We start from the raw sequence: 24,745 nt of genomic DNA on the forward strand, positions 1-24,745 counted from the left end.
TCTATGTGAACAAAGGCTGTGGGAATAGTATCTCTCACTATGTCAAAAGTGGCTTAAAATTTGGGCGAATGCTTACTCCAAAGTCATCACGATTTCATACTTTTGTAAATATGACACAAATCCATAATTTTCCTAAGTTCTCATTAAAATTTAATTCAAAAATAAAACTTCAGGCACCAGGATCAAATACTGTATTGCATAACTCAAGGCTCTATATAATATCTGCATGATAGGGCAATTTCTTCATGAAATCTCTTCTATAACACCATTTCCTGTACCGAACTACTAGGTTCATAGGCTCAATCAGTGAAGAAAATTTAACATGGGCTCTATAACTATTTGCCAGCAGAACACAAAATCGGCAGATGACTTTCTCCATATTCCTATGAAATGAAAACTGATGAGGTTCTCCTTTGGTAGCTAGTTCCATATCCGGCCTCCACCCTGAACCCCTACAGTTTGGGTACTATAGCTCTGATTTCTTTTTTACTGGATTTCTTCTATATTCAGAATGACTTTTGCTATTCCTGTTGCCTTCTTCTCATCCCCTTCCCCAATTTTTTTTTGGTGGGGAAGTGAGAGGAAAGGAATTTTCCCATCTTCCAAGTCTCTGCCTCAAATTGAACTAATTCTAGCATATCAAATCTGACCTTCAGCCTCCTCTGGCTCAGTGTCTGTGCTTGCCAATTCTAAGATGTTTATCTGCCAGCAAAAAATTTTTTTTCCAGTTTCTTCTAGCCATAAGCTTTTTCAGGAAGCCACAGAGTTTGAAGAAGCTAGCTTCAGGCTTTAATTCACACTTTGCACTGTCTAATAAGATGGGGCATCTTTTCATGTGCTTATTTGCTATCTATATGCTTTCTTTAAAGAGGAATATGTTTAAATCTTTTGTACATTTTTTTAGATCGGGTTGTCTTCTTTGTATTGACCATTTAAGAGTTCTTTTTACAATATCCATCAGGGGTTAGCAAACAACTTCTACACAAGGCCGGTAAGTAAATATTTTAGGTTTTGAGGGCCACATACAGTCTGTCACGTATTCATTCTACTAAGGTCACTAAGATTTTCTCCAAGAAGTTGTATAGCTTTAGTTCTTTTATTGCTAAAGTCCTTATATTTAAGTCTATGACCCATTTAAATATGGTATGAGGTAAGGGTTGTAGTTCAATTTTTCATATGACTACTCACTTGTTCCAGCACTATTTGTTAGATGTCTTTCTGCATTGAGTTGCCTCAGTATCTTTGAAAAAAAAAAAATTGACCACATGTACACACATATACATGTGAATCCATTTCTGAATTCTCTGGTCTGTTCCATTGATGCATACATCTATTATAGCAATGCAATGATGTTTTCATTACTTTAGCTTTATATTGTCTTAAATTAGGTAGTGTCATCCAAATTGTTCTTTTTCAGTTTTTCTAAGTCCACTGAATTTTAGAATGAACTTTTCATAAAAAATAAAAAAATCGTGCTGAGACCTTTATTCAACCCATAAATTTGGGAGAGAACTGACATTTCAACAAATCTTGAATCTTTGTTGAAATCTATTAAGTCGTATTTGAACTTCTGTCAGCAAAGATTTATCGATTTCATTGTATAAATCTTGTAAATATATCCAAGTATTTAATATTTTTGATGCCACTGTATACAACATTGTTTTTTTTTAAATTTTAATTTCCAATTATTCACTGCTAATATATGGAGCCATCACTAATTTCTGTATATTAAACTTATATCCTACAACCTTGCTTGGAAACTGGTAGTTTTAGAGCAGTGGTTCTGAAATGGGGGCATTTTTGTTCCCTAGGATATATCTAGCAATGTCTGGTGACATTTTGGGTTGTCATAGTTGGGGTTTGGGAGTGTGTACTGCTGGCACCAATCAAGTAGAGGCCAGAAATACTGCTAAACAGTTTATAATGCACAAAAACTGTACAGTCCAAAATACTGATAGTGTGCTGAGGTTGAGAAACCCTGTTCCAGTGGCTTAATCAAACTGAAATTTAATTTTTTATAACATTATTTCATAGGTGGTGGTGTATTCTTTCATCAGGATACACATAAATATCTTGCTATCTTTTTGTGACCTTAGCAGCTAATGAGATCCACTGATTAGCAGCTCCAGAAAGATAATACTCTTAATATAATTTCCTCTGCATTTATTATCTGAAATACTTCTATAAAGAAAAGTATCTTCTCATTGTTTACTTCTGATAATGGGAAACTTTCCCTCATCATATTCTGTTTACCTTAAATAACAGTTCACACAGAAAAGGAAGGATAAATGCTAGATTCTTTCTTTGCCATTTTTCAAATAATGAGGTGGTTTCCTAATATCCTCCAAAGGTGACCAATATTATTTCTTTAAAGCATCATTATGAATTCATGGATCAAATTATTTTGATGTGTTTCAATCTATCATCACTTCACCTATGGCCAGTAGGAGATTCATCATGTTAGTTCCTGAGTTGTCGTCTTTAATAATTTCTTTGCTTTCTGGTATGACTATATAATTGAGGTTACTCTTACACATTCTTTCTCTGGACTAGAATTGGCCATTTCTCTCATGGCTCAATTTAGTGAAAAATAGTAGTTAGAGGCCAAAATCTGGTTGTTTTCAATAGAAAGAGCTAGGAATTTTTTTTCTTTTAGAGAAAATACAATGAGTTCATTATTTTTAATTCAAATTAAATATTTTAAGGTTTTTATTATCTGTTTTATATCTGAATCTCTTATGCTGAAAATTCTAATAACATTAATTCCTATATGTTTTATCCTACACTGTTAACAGTTTCAGAATAACATTACAAATATTATTAACAATATAAATGAAAATAATACAAGATTTCTTTGTAATTCTTTTTGTCCTTAATATCCAATTTGTTTTACATCAACAGGAATAATTTTTTCTGTGCAGTTATACTGCCAAGTCAAAGCAAAGTTAGATTCATTTGCTTCATTTAACTTTTGCTAAATTTGTCTCACTCTGTTTCTTCATTTCACTAGTAGTGTTCTGTATCCTTTACAATAACACTACAATCATAAGTATAGCATTTTCTTGAGTTCTATGAGTCATTCTAGTGAATTACTGAACTTAAGAGGGTTACAGAAACTCTCAAATTTGTAGCCAGTTGGTCAAAAGTGCAGGTGGCTCTGGGGACCCTCGAACTTGCAGCTGGTGTCTGAAGTAATGGCAGTCTCGTTGCAGAGACTGTGCCCTTACTTGTACAGTCTGGTGCCAACCCTGGGTAGTTAGTGTGAAAATATACTATAGTACACCAATAAGGATACCTTGAAACTTAGTTTTGTTATACATGTTGTCCATGGGTTTGTTGTTGTTACATTGTATTAGTTGCTCTTCTATTTTGGGGAAAGAATCTGAAAGACTCAAAAACTATGCCGCTGTCCCTATCATTTTGTTGTCAGCTTTTTTTTGTATTTTAAGTTAACGTAGTATATAACATTCCGCCCCTCTCCCTGCATACTATTTCAATATTTATCATCATTTCAGAGAGAATAAAAGGAGATTAAACTGCCAAGATTACACACCAAGGCCATTCTTAATGTTGATTAGAACTCATCTGCAGTTTGTGAGATGTACAAACTGCAATTAAAGTTACTAGTTGCTGCTTGGTAATAAAGTGACTAGAATTTGTATGGGGTAAGAAACCAGACAGAAGACTTTAGTTTCCAAGTTACTAAATCAAATATTGATTTCCCTTTTTTGATTATTACCATCTGTCCACCAATCAACTAACAAAATACATAGCATAAGATATTTCAAATGTTGCTTCCTTATCAGCTTAATGCACTAAATTGGTAAATTAAAGCACATAAACTGCATAGTACAAAAGATGATATATATTGTTTTCAAACTAGTCTGAGGCTAGAACCTCAAAATAGAAAATAAAACAAAACTTTACCTCTGTGAGACGTAGCTGTGATGATATGGCCATATAATCTGATTCTAATTTGTTTTTCTCGGAGATCACAGTAGTATTTTGAAGAATTAAATTTACTTTTTGTATATGCAAAGAAGTACAACTCTAGGAACAAAACCCGGAAGTTTGTTTTACAATTAAGAGAAATAGTACATTAAAAAATATAAACCATAAAAAAATATTTTTCCAGTGGAACTGATGTCTTTCAAATAGTTCTGTTTATAACTTTCTTACATAAAAAAATTTTTTACTGAGTCATCTGGAATAAAATAATTTACCCTAAGGAGTGCTTTTAATCAATTTATTGACCTATAATGAAAAATGTCAAACAGAACAAGTAGAAATTATTGATAAAAATCTCTTGCTAAGATTTTAGTACCTTGTCTTACCTTACTATAAAAAATGACTAAATTTAAGAAAATGCCTTACCTTTATTAGGTTTGTTAATTCAGTAACAAGTTTTGCTTTTTGAACATTTATTTCTTTGATTTTGGTACTTGCTTTTCGTTCTTCTTCTTCGAGGTTGCAAGTATCCTGTTCCATCAACTTTAAACTGCATGAAACATATAATGATATAGAAATCAAAGTTATACATAAGGATTAAGCCCAAATCCTTACCTTAGGTCCCCTGCTGTTTTATGGGCTATTTAGATATATAAACGGGAGCTTCTAGATTAAACAATCATTTTATGCAAATATTCAGGATCGATAAGTATTTGTTGAGATACACTAAGTACCCAGCATAATCTAGGTAATGTTAGTGTGAATGGTATAGATCAGGAGTCAGAAAGATGTGAATTTGCTCCTTTTCACTAATGAGCAATGTAACTGGACAAGTTACTCTTCTGAGCTTCAGTTTCTTCATCTAAAAATTGAGAATAATGATAGTACCTCTCTTAGAGGGCTGTGGTGAAGATGTAAAATACATAATACACTTAAATTGTTACTCTTGTTAATATTATTTATAAATACAGTCCTGGCCCTAAAAGAGCTTAACTGAGGGGGTTTGATTAATAGGTTAAAAAAAACCCAACAACCACAATGGAAAGACAATACAACAATCCAAAAAGTTAATGCTTTGTTCTTTACTATAAGATGAAGAAACTAAGGCTCAGAAGTTAAGTTACCTAAAATTACAAGTTAAGGCACAAAATGTGTTTGGCACTGAAGTTTAAGTTCTTTACACTACACTCTGTTGTAATCAGGGACTAAACCCAAGAACAAAGGATGGAAGCAACAATAAACAAGAATGAACTAGTTCAGCAGACATTGGAGAGAGAGGCCTGAATGGCACGTGAAGGAGAGTGCTGGGGAGGTAAAGGAGATGAGCTGGAATGGGTAAAGTAAAACAAGATTTTGAAAATCCTGAAAGCCAGTCTAAGGGAAAGTAGTGTTTAATTAATTTCATGTAGTAATGGCAGGAAACCACAACAGATATTCTTGAATGGGGTAGAAAATGAAAAGAAGAGAAATAACAGTATTTTGTAGGCACTGAAAAGACAAGGGACTAGTCAGAGAGAGACCACTGTCAAGGGCACCACTGCAACACTCCAAAGTGTGTAACTTTAGGTATGAGACAGCAGGCTGGTACTGGGTATGAAAAGTCATTTCGTTACAAAAATCAATGTTACTTTATGAGAAAGTTTAGTTTTAGATAATACAACAGTACAGCATAACATTTGCCCAGTAAAAGTGTCTGTAGATGACAGAAAAGAGGAATAAAACAAAGGGTTAAAGTTGAAAAAAATTCTAGGCATTTAGAATAAAGCTACACTTGCTTTAAGCAACCAAGGTACATTATTAACTTTTAAAATAAAAGCTCATGACAACCGTGTGCTTTAAAAAAAAACAATTAAGAATAAATTATTTTGATGCATCTCAAGCATGATTCGGTCTACGAATGTGTTTATACTATATTAGATCAAGGTAAACAAACTTATACCTTACTCAAAGCAATGAGCTGTCATTAACTATTAAAGACTGATTATGTTATTAACATCTATCTCTCTATTCTATAGGCAAGAAGCATAAAAGAACAATAACAAAAGATCTGAGCTATGAAATGGTAGGATGTAGGAAAAACCTTGAAATTGAAAGCCACATTCATTAGTAAGGTTAAAGTTTGAGAAATCATTACAAAACATGTTGTGGGAATTGTTATTCTAGGGTAAATTAATAATATCATATCCCCATACTGCTTTGTGCCCCTAGCCCACACCCCACCAAACAGGCTACAAAATACCTTCCGAGTTTGGAACTAATTTTTTGTTCCAGTTGTCTTTTCTTGGTTTTTCTTTCAAGAAGCTCTTTCTTCTTTTGTCTAAGTTCATTATCTTTGTGTTCTAGATGTTTGTTTGTCTCACGTAAGGCAATCAACCCTGATTCCACTGCTCGCAATTTTCTATTAATTTCCTATGGAATTCAAAATTATTAATGTTTTAAAAAAGAATTCTAGTTAAAGTAATATAAATCCAGTTAATATTTTTTCTAACACTCAAATCAAAATAACCAACCTTTAGATGTTCTTCTAAGTGTCTTCTTTGCTCTAGATCCACAGTAACTGTGAGAAACTGGGCTACTTTTAGGGATGTGTTACTAGAAATAACTTTATTTGAATAAAAAGAAGTTTTCACTACATACTTTTCTTCTGCCGTATACATTTGTTTTAACCGGGTTTCTTGTATTACCTACAATGTAAAATAATATTAGTGCACACCTAATCATTATGATGATATATTTAAAATGACTAAAGAATTATAAATAAGATCAACTGAATTTTTGAAGATCAAAATATAGTAGATATAGTTTCATTTTTAAAAACTTATCCAACATCTCAAAAAAGGGGGCTGGTACATTTCAGATAACAACACTAAGAGAATTAGAAGAAAATCAAAACTGGCAAAAGTATACAAAGTATATTTTTGGAGCTTTGCTTTATCTATAAAAGAGATACCAGGGGCCGGGTGTCCATTAAACTGAACTGCGTTATCTTATGTAAGTTATTTACTCTCCCTTTCCCTCAGTTACACTGTTCAAAGACACATAATCTTATATCCAATTTCTGTATAGTTGAGAGACTTGTATTTTGGGGTGATCTTCTCTCTCAAGAACTTATACAAAGAGTTTCATAAAGTACATTCTAAACACCATAACATTATTATCTATTTCTGTATATTTACAAAAAATAGCTGCTGTAATGCAGTTTTTTCTAATCTTTAAAGGTTCACTACAAGTACTCTTGGGGCACATTTCTCTCCAGAAGTTTAGTTTATAGTCTAAGGAGAAGATCTATTTAAGCACACTTAGTTTAATAGGTTATGAACTGGCACCCCTAAATGCTGAATAATTTGGATCGGAAAGCCTAACCCAAATTTCATGAAAATTAGTTTTAAATGGGTTTTTAACTGACCAGAGATGGTGAGGGAAAGGCACTCTCACCAAAAAGGATATCAGCAGATAATTAACTGAAGGGGAGATTCTTAGAAATTAATGAGAGAACAATTCCACAGATAGGTTATAATCATTGTTAGAGAACCTAAAACGTAAGGACTCAATAATAAAACAAAACTTACACTAAATATGCGTTTTTAATCTAAGGAAGAAATATAGCTGTTATTTTCATTATCTAGACATGAAACAGAAGGACTGCAAATACAGACAGTAACTTTCTTAAACAAAGGTTTTATCTTCTGAAAGATAGTTATGATAATGGCAGGGGCTTTATCAAGTGTCTGAAATACTTCCTAACTTCGCTTTACTGTATATTCACATGTCTGAGAAGTGCTGCATCACTGGAACAATAAAGTATAAGAAACATTCAATGTGTTCAGGGATTTTTAAAAATACCATCACCTATATAAAATCAGATTAAGGTTAATGAAAAATACCTGAAAAGAGATAAAGGGAAGCATAAGAATTAATTTTTAATATAAATTATATGAATTCCAATGCTATTTCTCTAGTATGATTCAAAAAAATGTTAAGAAATAAAAAGTGCACAAAAATATTTCACCTTGAAGCACTGTTCAAAAAAGTAAAAGGATTTTCTAAATGCAGTAATTGTTCCTTTCTGCCCTAAAGTAAAATTATGAAAGCCCTTACTAAATTTTCTACAGTCTTTTTGCAATAGTAAAGAATTCCTACTACCTTACCTTCAGCTAGCCCTACCTATCTCTAAAGTTATAACAGAGATTGGTTTGGTCTATGTATATGTTCTTGTTCTCTTTTCTAAACACCATGGAATTAAGACAGAAGAGAGGTATATTGACATGAAGTTTCCTCAAATGATCACCTAATTTGAGGTAATTTTTAATCAATGACGAAGGCAACTTACTATAATTAGCTTATTTCTGCAAAATGGACTAGTTAGCCTCATTTCTATCTTTTGTTAATGAAGTATAGAGTCCTCAAATTGCAAATGAATTATCCTAAGGATATGTGTACACTGGTTGTTAAAATTTTTGAACACATTTTCTAATAAATTCAATTATTATAAATAGCTATTAGGTCTATAATTGAGCTCTAGATGCTTACAAGTGGTATTAACATGGCAAGTTGGCATTATGGAAAAATCTGTTTTGAAGAGCTTTCTTCCCTGTATCTGTGATAAAAACAACAAATGTGGTTTGGAGTCTTAGTGATTACTTCTAAGCAGAAAATTCTAAGCAGCATTAGCAGAATATTGGAAGTAAGAGTTCATTTAGCTATACTAGCCAGGAAAATGAGATCCTATTAAGATTGTCTCACATATGAGACAATCTTAAGTGGAAGTTTTAAGTAGAGGAGGGTTTACCAAACCATTTCTATATCCCAGCCTACCATCCTGAAGTATAATTTGTTTGAAAGATAATCTAGAATACAAGAATCTAAATGATTAAATCATTAACCTAATGTTTCAACACAGGTTTTATCAAGCAAGGCGGAATCAGGTAAGAGTGCCAGGTGTTTCTTTGCAGGTTTTAACTTATTCAATTACTCTACAGGTATTAAGTATTTACTTACTCTCGGTAACTCCATATCATCCCTATCATAAAAGTATTAGTCAACAATGCTGTATTATGCCATATTAAAATTACAAAAAAGAAAATTTCTGTGTGATTAGAACCAGAATGACATGCTTCTTTAAATTTCTTATACTTTTTCCTTGGCTTTAAGCTAAGAAATTTTAACAAAACTATGTTTTTGGTACTGATTTAGTACTTTCTTACCCGTTCAATTCTTTCTCTGGTCCTTTCAGTACCTACAGGAACTTCATGAATATGATACTGGTTGCAAAGGTAACTCATGACAGGAGCAGGTGCATCAAACAGTTCTCTCAAGTAAGAGAAAAATCCATATTGTCTGAAAGGAAAAGCATCTATTAGATTTTTCTTCTTAAAATATCATTTAAAAAAAACTGAGTTGACAAGTGGCCAATCAACAACAAATAAGTCTTTTTTCTCTGTATATTTTAAAATCAATTAAGTGATGAATATTGAGATTTATTTCCTTGTCAAAGTAATACATTTATGACTACAAACTATTAATCTATTCTTTTGTTTTTTCTCCTATTGCTTTTACATTTAGAATGTCTACTTACCTCCAGAGTTAAGATATTTACTTACAGCTGTTTTATAACTGCAATTTTTCCATTTAGTCTTTCTGGAAATTGGAAATTATTTTTACATGATTAAGTGATGATTTATCATTTTATTTTCCCAATAACTAACCAATAACTAATTTTAATAACTTTTATTAAATAGTCCAATATTGTTCAATTGATTTAAAACATTACCATCGCATACTAACTATACTGTGGTGTGTTCCTGGGCCTAGATTTTCCCTTTTTTGACTTAAGTAGAGATCCTAAAGGAAAATAACGTAGCCTATAACAAACATTTATGTGACAGAGAAAATCAAAATAGACTTAAAATGGTAAATGATTACTCAGTATTCAGAAGGAACAGGTTAGTTCTAATAATATTTTCAAGACTTACTTTAGTTCATTCAGAGATCTTGAAGGTGCTCTATCTGCATATGAACTCTTGGGAGCAATAACAGCATTTACTCTTAATTTTTTATTGTCACGAACCTGAAAAAGAAAATAATTACCAACTCCTGTCGATTAAAATGTTACCATATTCCCACTGCCATTCATGGGATGATCAGAAATTCAAACACTGACCGGATATTTAATGGTACTTATAAGAAAAACTTTTAGAGAGATGACATTGTAATTATGTGTTTTTACAAAGAGTCCATTTCTTTTATCATCTTCACTGATAAATTCTATGAAACAGTTTAGTAATACTAACAGAGCTCTTTTAGAAAACAGGAGAGACATTCCCCAAGTCATTTTATAATACCAAGATAATCATGATAGCAAAATGTGACAAAAACATTGTAATATCTCTCATGAACATATATGCAAAAATCCTTAACAAAATATTAGTAAACAGAATGCGGCAGTAAGTGTATGAACAATATACATGACCAAGTATGTGAGATTGATGTAACATTCAAAAATCAACCAATGTAATTTATTGTGAAATAAAAAAGTCATATAATCATTTCAGTAGATGGCAGAAAAAAACATCTGACAAAATTCAATAGCCATTCGTGATAAAAATTCTCAGCAAACTAGGAATAGAAAGAAACTTCTCCAACTTGATAAAAGGCATCTATGATCAATGTACAGCAGATATAATAATTAATGGTGAATTACTGAGTGTTTTCCAAGACAGAGAGTAAGCAACAATGTCTAATCTTACCACTTTTCAACACTATCCTGAGGTATTAGAAATGTAGTGGAGCACAATAAAGTAAAAGAATTCCAGGACCAAATGGCTTCACTGGCGAATTCTACCAAACATTCAAAGAAGATTCAATACCTATCTTTCTCAAATTCTTTCAAAATATTGAAGAAGGAATACTTCCTAACTCATTTTATGAGATCAACATTACTCTGATACCAAAACCAGACAAAGAAAACACAAAAAAATGTATAGGCTAATGAACACAGGTGTAAAAATCCTCAACAAATCGAAGGCAAAATACACCAAAGAAAACATCAGCCCTAAACTCATGGACCTTGGTCTTAGAGGGGTTTTTGTGGACTTGACCCCAAAGGCAAGGGAAGTAAAAGCAAATAATAAATGAATGGGACTACATTTAACTAAAAAGCTTCTGCATAGCAAAAAAACAAAAAACAAAACAAAAAACAAGAACCCGACAAACAAAAAAGCATCCAACCAAATGGGAGAAGATATTTGCAAAGGATATCTCCACTGAGGGAAATATATAAACTCATACAACTAAACAATAAAAAAAGAACAATCCAACTAAGAAATGGGCAGCGTACCTGAACAGACACTTCTTCCAAGAAGACAAACAGCACCAAAAATACATGAAAAGATGCTCAATCTCACTAGCTATAAGTGAAACACAAATCAAAACCACAATGAGATACCACTTCACAGCTGTTAGAAGGGCTACCTTCAGTAAGATAAGAAATAGCAAATATTGGAGGATGCGGATAAAAGAGAACCCTCATACGCTGCTGCTGGAACGTAAAATTGATGCAGTCTCTATGGAAAACAGAATGGAGGGTCCTCAAAAAATTAAGAACAGAGCTACCATATGATTCAGCAATCCCTCTTCTGGGTATCTACCTGAAAAATTCGAAAACACTTATTCATAAAGATATATAAGTGTGTGTGTGTGTGTATATATATATATATATATATACACACACATACATACATACACACCCCCCTGTGTTCACTGCAGCATTATTCACAATCCCCAAGACATGGAAACAACCTATCCTTCATCAGATAATTGGATGAAGAAGATACAGTACATATATACAATGGAATACTACTCAGTCATAAAAAGGATGGAATACTGCCATTTGTAACAATGTGGATGGGTCTTCAGAGTATCATGCTAAGTGAAATAAGCCAGATGGAAAAGGAAAAGAACCATATAATATCCTTCATATGTGGTAATGTATAACAGCAACAAATGAACAAACAAAACAAACTCAGACACAGACAACAGTATGGTGGTTACCAGAGGGGAAAAAGGGAGGAAGGAGGGTGAAGAGGGTGAAATATATGGTGCTAAAAGAAGACTAGACCAGATGGTGAGCACACAATATACAGATGATGTACTGTATAAATATATACGTGAAACTTATGTTATTAACCAATGTTACCCAATAAGTTTAATCTCTAAAAAAATGTAAAAGACGGAAAAGGAATAAGTAAAAAATCTATTTGTAAAAATATGACTTTCTCCATAGAAAATCCTATGAAATCTAAAAAGCAACTACTAGAATTCAATAAGTGAATTCAACAGTGTCACAGGATACCAAGGTCAATATTACATAATTACAGGTCTATGCACTAGCAATGAACAACTGGAAAATTTATTTTAGAAATCTATTTATAATAGTATCAAAAAACAGAATACTTAGGAACATATGACAAAGGGTGTCTAAGATTTATACATTGAGAAAGACAAAACAATGCTGAGAAAAATTAATGGAGGCATGAAGACATGGTAAAACTGAAGAATTTCACTGTGGCACATATTAGCAATTCTTAAAGCTACTTTCACAGAATTCTAGGACTAAACAAATGAGTAAATATACTGATAAAGGGCTATGTTTTTCACTGCTACAGAAGCAGATTACAAATATGCAAAGAAGAAAGATTGGAAGGTACCCTTTTGTGTTGGACTGTAACATATATTGGGTTATATAGCAAAACTGTACTTTGCAAATGGAGAGATAATAAAGTAAATAGGGAAAAATGTAAATAGTGAAAAATCAGGTTAAAAAGTATACAGAATTTCCATCTATACTCTTGCAACTTTTCTGTAAGTTTAAAGTTATATAAAAATAAAAAGTTATTAAAAAGAAATAGAGAAGTAAAGGTATAGACGAAACAATACAGATGAAATAATATTGGCTATGAAGCAATCTATAAATGACACATGTAGGGTAAGTCTGTAAAATGTATTGTTTGGTAACACTAAATAAAAGTGAATTAGACAATGAGAAAATAATTTCCTTTTCAATTCCCTTTCAATATTTCTAATCATACCAAGGAAAAAGTTTCTGTGTGTTGTCAGAATGTCCTTAACTCAGTATCTTTTTAATCACGTTCTCTGCTTTCAGTAAACAACAGTACAGATCTAGGATTTACTAACACTGTTTTTATTAACTTTACTGTTGTACTAATTATGTTTTTTCCAATTTGGTAGTGACATACTTCCTTTTAGAATATTTTGTTTGAGTAGTAAAAAGTGATTTAAAGAAAATATATATTAAATAATATATTAAATATATATTAAATAATAGTACAGTTAGTACCCAGAGATGGCAAAAATTGTGAAGGTAGTACATGGTAGTATACTAAAAGGCAAAAACTGTGAAGATAGTTTATAAGTTACTTAAGGATGGGAAATGTATTCTAGTAGGTAACAAGAAGAAGGTTATATATAATAAATATCACAATTTAAAATACATAAAAAGTAATACATGTAAGAGAAAGTCCTGGTCCTACTGAGGAGATGCTATGGAAAGTTGTTATAGAACAAGAAAAAAATAACAAAGGTCACATTTTGAAGAACCAATGTCATATTATTAATATATGGTTCAAAAACTCAGCACAGAGAAAGCATACATTTTTGATGCAAAGCAAGCTCTTCAGTGTAGGCTAAGCTAGCATGATTTGAAAAATACAAATCATCTAGATATAACACCTAACCGAACACCCTTCACAGTGTGCCATGTCTCACAGACTCATAACCCAAGCAACCAACTTCTTCAGTGAGCTCTAACGCCAGATTACTAACTCACTGTTTAGTCTTAAAAAGTTCTAAAATACACTAATGTTTAAGTTCTTGGAGTCCATTTTATAATTTTATTCATTCGACCTTTTTATCCAGTCACCAGATACTCACATACCCTGCCCAACTCCCAAACCAGATGGGGAGCAATAAGATAAAAGCCAAAGAAAGTAAAGATTCTCTCCAATCACTTGTGTACCAGAGAAACAGGCCCACTTGAGCTGATTCAGGTTCCTATCCTCACTTAGACTTATTAGCAAAGTTTTAAACAAAATGAAATCTAAACTCAATTTTTCTGGAGCTTTTAAAGAAGTAGAGGCATATGCAAAAGGAAAAAAATCTTACATTAACAACATGTATAGCCAACAACATATATTACTATTACATAGATATAACAATAAACAGTTAACAAGTACTATTAAAATATTTTAATTTACTAAATGATTTAATCCTCAAAAAATCTTCTGAAGTAGATAATATTATCTCCATTTTAGAGATAAGAAATCTAAGGCACAAAACATTTAGGCAACTTGCTCAAGTTGGTAACAAAGCCAGAATTCAAATCCTGGCAGCTAATCCTTAGAGACTAAGCTCTTAAACTACTAAACCATACTGTCTTTCCGTGACTTCGATTCTTAGTGGTGTTTTCTAGTCTGATACAAGATTCTCATTCTTTTGACAATGGTTTTATTTATATCATAACAACATATTGATTTCTCATCCAAAGAAAACCTGAGTTCATTCCAATACATTTTTCAAAAGGATGCTGAAGACAAAGGTTCATCATTATGTTACTGTCTCTTACAACAATGTGACAGAATTACTCTTCATATCAATCCCAAATGATAATTTCAAAATAAATTACAGGAAATTATGGGTCATTTTTCTTTATAAAACAAATCCTCAATAATGGCATAGATAGGAAAGAAGTCAGCAAAACTGAATGATTTTTACATAAGAGTTACTGCTGGTAAAATTAGTCATTATCGTTTATTGCTCTAGTTTGAATTTTAAAATTCATTACAAGATGAATGTCAAGTGAGTTAAAATATTATGTTGGTTAGTACTTGCCTCTTTGAGGAAAACCTCCATATCTTCTTGACTTTCAAATACAAAGGCTCTCAAGTCATTAGCTGGAATATGATTTTCAATATATTTGGCATTTCTATTATCTTTCATATTGATCTAAAAACAAAAAATAGGTTGATTTTCATTTAATTCAAACTGATTACTAGAAATTATATTTAACTTAGATTTATTAAATGCCTGAGAAAGACAAAAAAAATAGTATTAAAGGGTCGACATTGTAAAACATCTATTTATTACCCAGAAACATCTAATACATAGTAAAATAAAAGCTAACACTTAAATAGTACCTAAAGCATAGCAATTTTGATATTATCTAATAAGTTCCTTTTTGGTTAACTCACTGAAAACACTGAAATAGTCTTAGTGACCTAAGAGTATAAACATTTCTCATGTTTCCAAATTTTTAATATTTTTCTTCTTAATCTTCAAGAGGAATTCATATTAGACATGGTAATAAATGACTAGCACAAAAACAAAGAACTGAATAAAACTTTATGAAACTAATGAAAACAAACTAGCTATAGATTAATTGTAATTATGAGTGCCTTGAAGAGAAACCCAAAATTTGTACCACTAGAGCATAAACTTAATAATTTATTTTTAAAATATTAACTAGTCATTTCCACATGTTGAGGCTCAATGTATTGAAGATATTAAGATAGGTCAGGAAAATGTTGTTTTAAGAAGAGTATAATCTATTATTTATCACAAATGGTAAGTATGTTGAAAAGCAGAACACAACAAATCTCTATAATAGGTACATAAAAAATGCTATCTATACAAATTTAGAGAAAAAATAGGTCCAGCAGATGGAGATCAGCTTTCTTAAAGTAAAGCTTTACGAAAGAGAAGGCATTTATGTCTTATATATTTATCATAAATAATCTTATGTATAAATATATAAATGAAATACAGAATACAGTTAAAAACTAGAGCTATGCGGTCAGACAGATGTCACTTATCCTATGTGAGATCTTGATCAAATACTATTTAAATCTCTGAAAAGTTTAATTCATCCTTAAAATGTGTACAGTACGCAGTCTATACTTCATAGGAATAACTGTGAATTAAGAGTGTAATAGAAAGTAGTGCAGTGCTTGCTACATAAATGTTGGCCAATATTACTCAATCAGTGTAAAAAAATGATAAAACATACACAAACAAAACCACATAAAATACTATAGCACCTGAACATAAACACTATAAATATTTACTGTATTGTTTCACAATGTTTTGGGGGGGGAGGTATCAAATTACTGGAAGGAACAGTACAAATGAAGGAAAATATATGTGGGTATTTGCTACAACTTATATAAAGAGTAAAGTAACGCTAATAAGACCATAGGAAGTCACTTTTTTTTTTTTTTTTTTTTTTTAATAGGGTTGGGTAAGCCAGTCTAGGACTTAGCTCTCATTATTACTCTTTCCCAGGTATACTTGTCAGAGATATTCTGTCATGTCAGATTCGAGAGCCCTCATCCTATATGAGTTGGTCACACAGTCATTCAATTCTTTGATGAATTTCACCTGCTTATTTGTTAGGTAATAATTCTCAAGGAAGTCATAGAAATAAGGGTCATTTACTGGCCAGTTTGTTCATTTCCAGTAATGACTGATTCACACTTTTTCCAACATTCATGGTCTGGTTTCCCGATATTCTGAAGGAAGATCTGGCCACCTGTTGGTTCTACAGCTTCATCAGTTTCTTAGTATGCTTCTTCTGAGATTGCTGAAGACAATATTTGGCAAAGTTCTCCAAAGACACATCTTTATAGTTACGGTAGTAAGACAGAGAGAGGTAGATATAGGAAGTATATATAACACTCCAAGATGATCTGGTGGTTGATGGCAGCATCCTATTTCACAATTTTTTAAAATGAAATCTTTCTATATATCTTACCCTGTAATCTGTTTTGTAATTCGTTAACATATCTTAAATGTCCTTTTAGATACATAGGGGCCTACAGCACCATTTTTAATGGCTGCATAGTAATCCAATACAGAGTAACCTACATAACTAATATCTTTGAAAATTTTGCTCCTTTGCCCCATCAATATATGCAAGTAAAGCGACTTGGTAATATAGGCTACTATTAGAAAACCAAGTGACAAGAGGATGACTAATAAAGTTCTAAAGTATTATTTCGAGGTTGCTATTTAAATAAAAATGTGACAATTACACTTGACTGTTACTTATTATATTAAGGATCACAATATTTTTTCTTATATTTTCTTCCAATCCTTACCAGATTAATTAAAACAATAATGCCTGAGTCCAAAATATATATTCCCTTCTTGATCTGCCAAAAATATTCTAATAACATATACCTGAGCAAAAAGAGAATACAGTATTATGCATATTAATTTTGATAATGTAAGCTGTAAGAAAATAAACTATATGAAATGATTTAATAAAGTAAACACAAACATGGGTTACATAAAATAGAACTTTTCATGAATCCTGCAATGATTTATAGCACATTCTTTTCTAAAGTAAAAGAAATTATCCAGCAAAAACAATCCTTAAGTCATTTTTAGGTAAGTTTTAGTTTATAATATAAGAGCTCTCAAATGTTTATGAGGTCAACAAACTGTTGGTTTCACTCTCAGAATCCTCAGAATGCTTTGTTTTTGTAGTAGGTGATTTTCTTGTCTATCTTTTGTTAGGATCCTCATATCAACATATTTATTTACAGCAGTTTTCTACTCCTTTGGTAGCACTTAATCTATTGCCTGCTAGGACCCAAGAAAAGCAAATGCCAGAAGGAACCACCTAACCAAGCTGATTTAATACATGACTCTTAGTCAATAATGTGCATTTCCATTACTTTCTAGAAAAAGTTCACAGGTGTATTGATCAAGGGTCCTTGGTCAATACTTGTGTATGGATACAGCAGTATACCAGTTGCCACAATGGAAAACCAGGGGTTTAAATAAAACAAAGAATTCTTAAAACAACAAAAATCTATAATAAAACAGATTCTACCAAGATGAATAAAATTTCTTACCGTGAGCATTATGGGCTCATAGACTCTCTGCTTAAATTTATCTCTGTTATTTCTCAGCCATAAAACAGCATCATATGTGTCACGGTATCTTTGTCTCAGCTTATCTTCCTTTTGATTCATAAGATTATCAAATTGTATAATTTGATCATTCACACCTAAAATTGAAAAATAAAACTAAGTATTGTTTTTCTGAAAACTTCATTAGTAAAATAATACAAAAGAATATCTTAGATTCATACATTACAAACACCATTCACTAGGCACCCAACATAGTAATATATCTTATTTTGTCATTTAACCATGATAGATGCTTTTTAAAAATATTTTTTATTTTTAAGTTACTGCTGATATATTAGTTTCAAATGTATAACAGTGATTAGACATTTATATAACTTATGAAGTGATCACCATAATATATTCAGTACCCATCTGACATCATAGTTATTAGAATATTACTGACTGTAATATCCATGCTCTACATTCTCATGACTATTTCAGCAACTACCGAGTTATACCTTATTCCCCTCCCCTTTCACCTAACCTACCCAAGCACCACCCCCCCCACCCAACACACACAATTTAGTAACCATCAAAATGCCTCTGTATGAGTTTGTTTCTGTTTTGTTTGTTCATTTATCCTGTTCTCCACATTCCACATATGACATCTGATATTTTCCGTGACCCATTCTTGAGTTTAACAGAAACATCCCTCCTAAGTAAGGTGGGTCATTTCTTGGGCACTTTATAACTATCCTTTCCCACTTTATTTTGATGCTATTTTATTTAGTGATCTTCAGTTTGCTTCCTTCATCAGTTTTGCCTTGTAGAATGAGATGCCCTGCATGGTAATGGGCTTCAGTTCTCAAGCTAAGGACCTCTACTACAATTTTCCACTTGTAAAATACTTGAACTTCCACATAAGCTCATTGTATCTAGATACAACCAGATGAGGTCAAGCAAACAATGAATTTTTATCAATCTGATATAAGGAAAAGGTAAATCAGAAAGTTCAGTTGGTTTGCCAAAGTTCAGTTTGTTGGTATGTGCCAGAGCTAAGACTCAAAAGCAAGTCAGCCAACCATACCAGCACCCATAGAGAGTAACACAAAGATCCGGAGGTGAGAGAACGAGTTCTATAGACAAAAATTGTGAATGTTTCTTCCTGATACTTCTCACAACCTATTTGCCTTCTAGTTCTGCTGCCTCCTTGTGGCTTTTGTGACTTAGGTTTCCGTTCGGGAGCCCACTGGGTGACTCACATTCCTCCCTCACACCAGAAGGCACTGAGGATGACATCAGAGATGAGGAGGAGAGAAACTCTGCCATCACAGATAAGTTGAGAACAAGAGAGATTCCTTCATATACACAGCCTGTGGTAGGTAGCTCTTACGTGTGTCAATACTTCTTGAAAGTACCCACCCCGAACAAATTATTCTCAAATTTCCAAACACCTGGGATAAAATATGACCTTTAAGCCATCAAAAATAAATAGGTCACATACAAAAGAATGAGAAAACACTAGATTTCTAATCAGAAGACAATCACAGTCAGCAATCAAAATTATGAGAAACTATTTCAACTTAGAGTCATATATATGACAAAATCAAGATATTTTCAGAGATGCAAAGACTATGAAATTCCCAAATATCTCTTCTAAGGAGGTTACCTGAAGATGTACTCTAACAAAATATGAGAGTAATTTTAGAAAAATAGAAGACTTGGAATTCAGGAGTAGCTTTATCCAACACAGAAAAGGATCTGAGACAAATCCCAGATGACTGCCATGCAGGAGGCCTTAACCATCAACTTAAGAAGGGGAGAGAAGGCCCCAGAACACAAGAGAATGCCTGATAAGATAGGTGTTTTTTTGTTTGTTTGTTTTTCAATTTAAGTAAATGCTAAAACAAATGATATTTTTTAAAAAAGGTAAATTAAAACAATTTAAAAAGCTATCAATGAAAGGAAATAAGGTCATAATACACTACTTGGTGTAATACACTGCTATGAATAAACTTCATTGGTGTAATAACAAATAATATTTCTAGTTTTTAGAATAGACCACACCAAACTTGATTACATTCTCAATAAAATGTTTTCAGTCTTAAAAATGTAAAAGTGAGTTCCAGATTAGAGAAGTTACAATATGAGAAGGGAGAAAAGTAAAAAGGATGGGAGTACTAGTATTTTTAGCTTACAGTGTATATTCAAGAAGCACTTATAACAAAAGATATGAGTATTTGTAATAAATCAATATTAATAAAGTTTAATGATTAATAACTAATATTAATATAGTCTCATTTGAGGAATTACAAAGATATGAGCCGAAATCTATATCTAAAGTAACAAAATGTCAAAAGATAATGTCTAAAATTGATGAATCAAGCTATGGTGAAATGAGAATATGTGGAAAATATGTAAAAGACTGTGAGAAAAACTACTAAAACAGTTAAAAGTGTTTACACTTGAAAGTGGGTGTGGAGGTTAAAAAGAGGTTGGGTCACCCTTCTAGTTTTTTTTTCCTTTAACCATAAACATCTAGTACTTTGATAAACATAAAAATGGTGTATTATTTTTTTATTTTATTTTTTTTACTGATCATAGTCATATATACTGAGCAGACAGAATATAAGATCTCTATTTGAATAATGCCATAAAGCTATCCACAGGGTCTACAGAAAGAAAAGCAAAGGTAAAACTGGACAGGTTTAAAGGAATAAAGCAAAGGGAAGGTTATGAAGACTAGAATAAAGAACTTAAAATTGAGCTGAAAAATAGCAAGTGATTTTGTAAAGAAAACAAAGCATTTTTAGAGAATTAACTGCTATAATCTGACCTAAGACAATGGTCAGCCAGTGGCTAATCATGATAAATGATAGATAAAGGTAATTAAGGCACAACGTTTGAGTAATTGAGCTGAGTTTCCTCAATAGGAACTAGACTTGAATATTTAAAGACATAACAAGGGAAGAAGAAAACTCATCATCAGAGATACAGTTTCATTTTATAAACACGTCTTCATTCTAAGTTTAATAAAACTTACTCTTTTTCTCCTTCTCTAGAGTTTCCCTCTCTTTATGCTTATCAATTGTCTCACTTTCACATAATTCCTTTTCATCTTGAACTCGTCTCAGATCAATTGTAATGGCATCGATCTGGGGTTGAAGATTCACACAGTTTTCTGTGCTCTTCAGTTCATTCTGCAAATCTTCTATCATTTTGCGGGTATTACTTATTCTCCTTTGTCGGTCATGCTCTTCATTCTGTTTTACTATTAAAGCCTGCTGAAGTTCCTCAATCTAATAAAACAAAAGTAGGTTAGTACTGGAGGTTGTTTCTTTCTCCTTGTTTATAAGGCTTTTATAGTTTTAAGAATGCAAACATTCTTAAGAACATGGGTGTTTTCCTCACTAAAAGGTATCCCACTAGAACTAGACAGTTACACCTACCAGGCTGCCTATATCTTTCTTTGTTAACTATTATATCCCATGCACTTAGAGTAGTGTTTAGCATATAGTTAGCATTCATTAAATATTTGCTGAATAAGATATTTATGAAGCCAATCAAATTGCTAAATATTTATAGGAAATAAATACATGCTTCACATGCTAAAACTGAAATTAAGTCACATGGTATGTGACAGACTTTCAATAAATTAGCAATAATAAAATGTCACCTTATTAGTTTTAAACTGAAATAAACAATTTCAACAAAATTATTTTCTACTAACACTTCAAATTAATACTGTGAGATTTTAAAACATCAACCCAAATGTTCTGATTTGTTGACTTATGTTCAGGATAAGTTATTTTAAAAAATCATTTAAGTTGTCAATGAAATTTTTGTCAAAACCACACAAAGTCTACCTAAGACAGCGTTAAGATTTTAAAAAGCACATATACATAAATATACACTTACCCAATTTTTTTTTAACAAAAATAGAATTTTGTATTAAAATAGATAAGGTTAGCACATCACATATTTGTCTAGTAGTTTACTTTCCAAGTCTCATTTACTCCCTCTAAAAGTAACATTCATTATAGAAAATATGGAAAATACAGAAACAAAAATCCTACAATCCTAATGTCCTTAAACATTTACTTCTTAATACCTATCTACAGAACATGTTTTACTAAATGACATCACTAAAAATGTATTTAGAGCAATTTCTCATTATCCCGTATGTCCTTGAAAAATAAAAACTTTTTTTTCTTCAAAATTAAATTTTAATACCTGAATCATTTCCTGTTATATGGTTATACTACATTTTAGCCTATTCTCTACTGTTGGAAGTTTGGGTTGGTATCAATTTCTTCTTCCTAAAAATTTAGCTTTGACAGTGTTAAGATGATGAACTTAAACATATGCCAAAATACCCTCTTCTATACCAAATATGGAGAAAAAATATTTAAAAAATTATGTTACATATCTGAAAATTAAAAATGTTCAATGGGCCTAAAACAAGGATGCAGACAAGAAGCCACCATGTTCAGCCAGGAAACCATGAAGTCCAAGCCATTCAGGAGAATAAATATGCATGTTACAGAAGACAGGTATAAATTAAAAATTACCAACACATGAGGTAGTCCAAGTCCATGAAAAAGGACAAGAAATTTAATAAATATAACCTTTTGCACTCCCAGCAAAATAGAGATCCTAGCTACCAAAAAATCGTTCAAGAAACTACCATGACTAATCCCATCATACTTATGTTTAGCTCTGAATGTTCTTGTTCTAATTGAAACTTGGCTATCCTGGAAGACACTTCTCCCTAGAGGCCTCTGAAGTGGTGACCATTTCCTGCCATAATTCTTAAAGAGTATTTTAGAACTCAGAAGTGGGGAGAGTGTCTTCATTTATCCCTACTGTACTACTTCCTCTGTTAACTAAGTCCCATTTCAGTTCCTTTGAAGACCATGGGATTAGACTTTACTATCCATTAGCTACTGCCCTCAAAATTCTTCCTTACCCACTTCATTTATTGATGTCTTTACCACTCAACTGATTCAATGTCTTCCTCTCCCTCATTATGCCTGTCATCATGAGATTTCAACACACATAAAGAAAAATTAATCTCTTTGGCCTCTCTATTCCTTGACTTCTTGAACTTCAACTGTCCCCTATCCCATCCTTCCACCAACCACTGTTTCTTACTGTTTGTTACATTCTCAATCATGTAAATCCCTCCAAATCATACCACTCTGAAAGTTGTATTTCTACAATCTTATTCTTTGAACACCATGCCCTGTCTTTCATTCACTTACTATGGTATTCCTATTCCCACTACCTGCCGAGGTTCCACAATCTTGTCACCACTCCTTTGCAAAGACCTGTGACCCTCTACCAATGTCACATTAACCAAAAAAAAGCCTAGATCTTTTAAAACCTCACTATATATCTTCTATATATCTATATCTAAGCAGCTGAACTAATTGAAGAAACTCTCAAAAATTGGCCACAAAACTTAGACACAAAACGACCTATTACATTTCTCTAATAAATGTGTGCTTTTATTCTAAGTTCACGTCTTCTTCCTTTTCCCCAGTCCTTTATTGGTGCATACGCTCTACTCACTCAGCTAATGTTGTTGTTTCACGTTTCATTAATAGCATAGTTAAAATAGGAGTACTCTTATTAGAATGCATTTTCTCTTTTCAAATTCATCACTCGACCTCCATCTGTACTCATTCTGCTTTACCTTGTATAAATGTAAGGAGAGTACTTGTAGCTTCCTAAATATAACCCCTCCAAGGCTACTCCAAGCAGTGTTTCTCAAATTATTTATGGTGAAGGACCATTATTGAAAAAAATTTCAAGCCATCATAAGTCAACTTTTATCAATTAAAACTACATATTTTTGGAAAAGTTTCACAGCTGCTTTGAAAATTAAATATCCACCTATGATATTCTACTTCTAGAAAATGATCCAAGAGAAATGAAAACATATGTTCATATAAAAACTTCTATAAAATACTCACAGAAGCTTTATTGGTAATAGCCTCTAATCAAAAAAAAAAAAAAAAACCTCTAAATGTCCACCATCAGGTGAATGAAAAAACAAATTATGTTCTCAAAGAAAAATAATACATTAAACTGAACAAAAATAAAAAGACAACATATCAGAATTTGTGGGATATAAGTAAAGCAGCAATGAGGGAAATTTACATCATTAAATCTATATACAAGAAAAGAGGAAGTCTCAATATCTGAGCTTCCATCTCAAGAACCTAAAAAAAAGAATAATATATACCCACATCAAGCAAAGGAAAGGAAATAATAAAGATATGAATAGACATTAGTAAAACTGAAAAGAGAAAAAGAAAAATCAATGAAACAAAAAGCTGTTTAAAAAAAAAAGTGATAAAATTAACAAACCTCTAGCAAGACAAAACAAACAAAAAACAAAAAAATTCCAGAAGACACAAATTCCAACATCAGGAATGATACCTGTATCATTACGAACCCTACAGACATCAAAAAGATAACAGAACTTATATACACATAAATTTGACAACTTAGACAAAATGGACCAATTCCTCAAAAAACGCTACCACAAGTCATCCAGTATAAAATAATTATTCATATAGCACTACAACTATTAATATGAATTAATCATTTTAAACTCCCCTCTCCCCCAAATGTCCAGAGCCAGATAGTGTCATTTGAGAACCATTCAGAATTTTTAAAGAATTAACAATTCTTTACAATCTCTTCCAAAACAAACAACAATAAAAAACAGAAGAAACACTTCCCAATTCATTTGATAAAGCTAGTTATTATTCTGATTAAAAGAGAGACAGTACAAAACAAAAGCTACAGAATATTATCCCTCATGAATACAGACATAAAAATCTTTTAACTGTTAGCAA

At 31.9% G+C, this 24,745-nt stretch overlaps 1 protein-coding gene across 4 annotated transcripts in view; it reads right to left on the reverse strand.

Annotated features, from left to right (window-relative positions):
* SMC5 (structural maintenance of chromosomes 5) overlaps positions 1 to 24,745 on the reverse strand; it is an 82,378-nt gene that overhangs the window by 14,704 nt on the left and 42,929 nt on the right. For all 4 annotated transcript variants that reach the window (XM_016135520.2, XM_016135519.2, XM_036218098.1 and 1 more), the window contains 9 exons: positions 20,920 to 21,175; positions 17,880 to 18,034; positions 14,854 to 14,967; positions 9,921 to 10,015; positions 9,153 to 9,285; positions 6,459 to 6,632; positions 6,188 to 6,357; positions 4,375 to 4,498; positions 3,928 to 4,050 (listed from right to left, as the gene is read on the reverse strand). In XM_016135520.2, coding sequence (XP_015991006.2) covers positions 3,928 to 4,050; positions 4,375 to 4,498; positions 6,188 to 6,357; positions 6,459 to 6,632; positions 9,153 to 9,285; positions 9,921 to 10,015; positions 14,854 to 14,967; positions 17,880 to 18,034; positions 20,920 to 21,175 — 1,344 coding nt within the window. The remainder of the gene's footprint in view (positions 1 to 3,927; positions 4,051 to 4,374; positions 4,499 to 6,187; positions 6,358 to 6,458; positions 6,633 to 9,152; positions 9,286 to 9,920; positions 10,016 to 14,853; positions 14,968 to 17,879; positions 18,035 to 20,919; positions 21,176 to 24,745) is intronic.

The sequence above is a fragment of the Rousettus aegyptiacus genome, unplaced genomic scaffold, assembly GCF_014176215.1.
Source record: "Rousettus aegyptiacus isolate mRouAeg1 unplaced genomic scaffold, mRouAeg1.p scaffold_m13_p_3, whole genome shotgun sequence".
Taxonomy (NCBI): domain Eukaryota; kingdom Metazoa; phylum Chordata; class Mammalia; order Chiroptera; family Pteropodidae; genus Rousettus; species Rousettus aegyptiacus.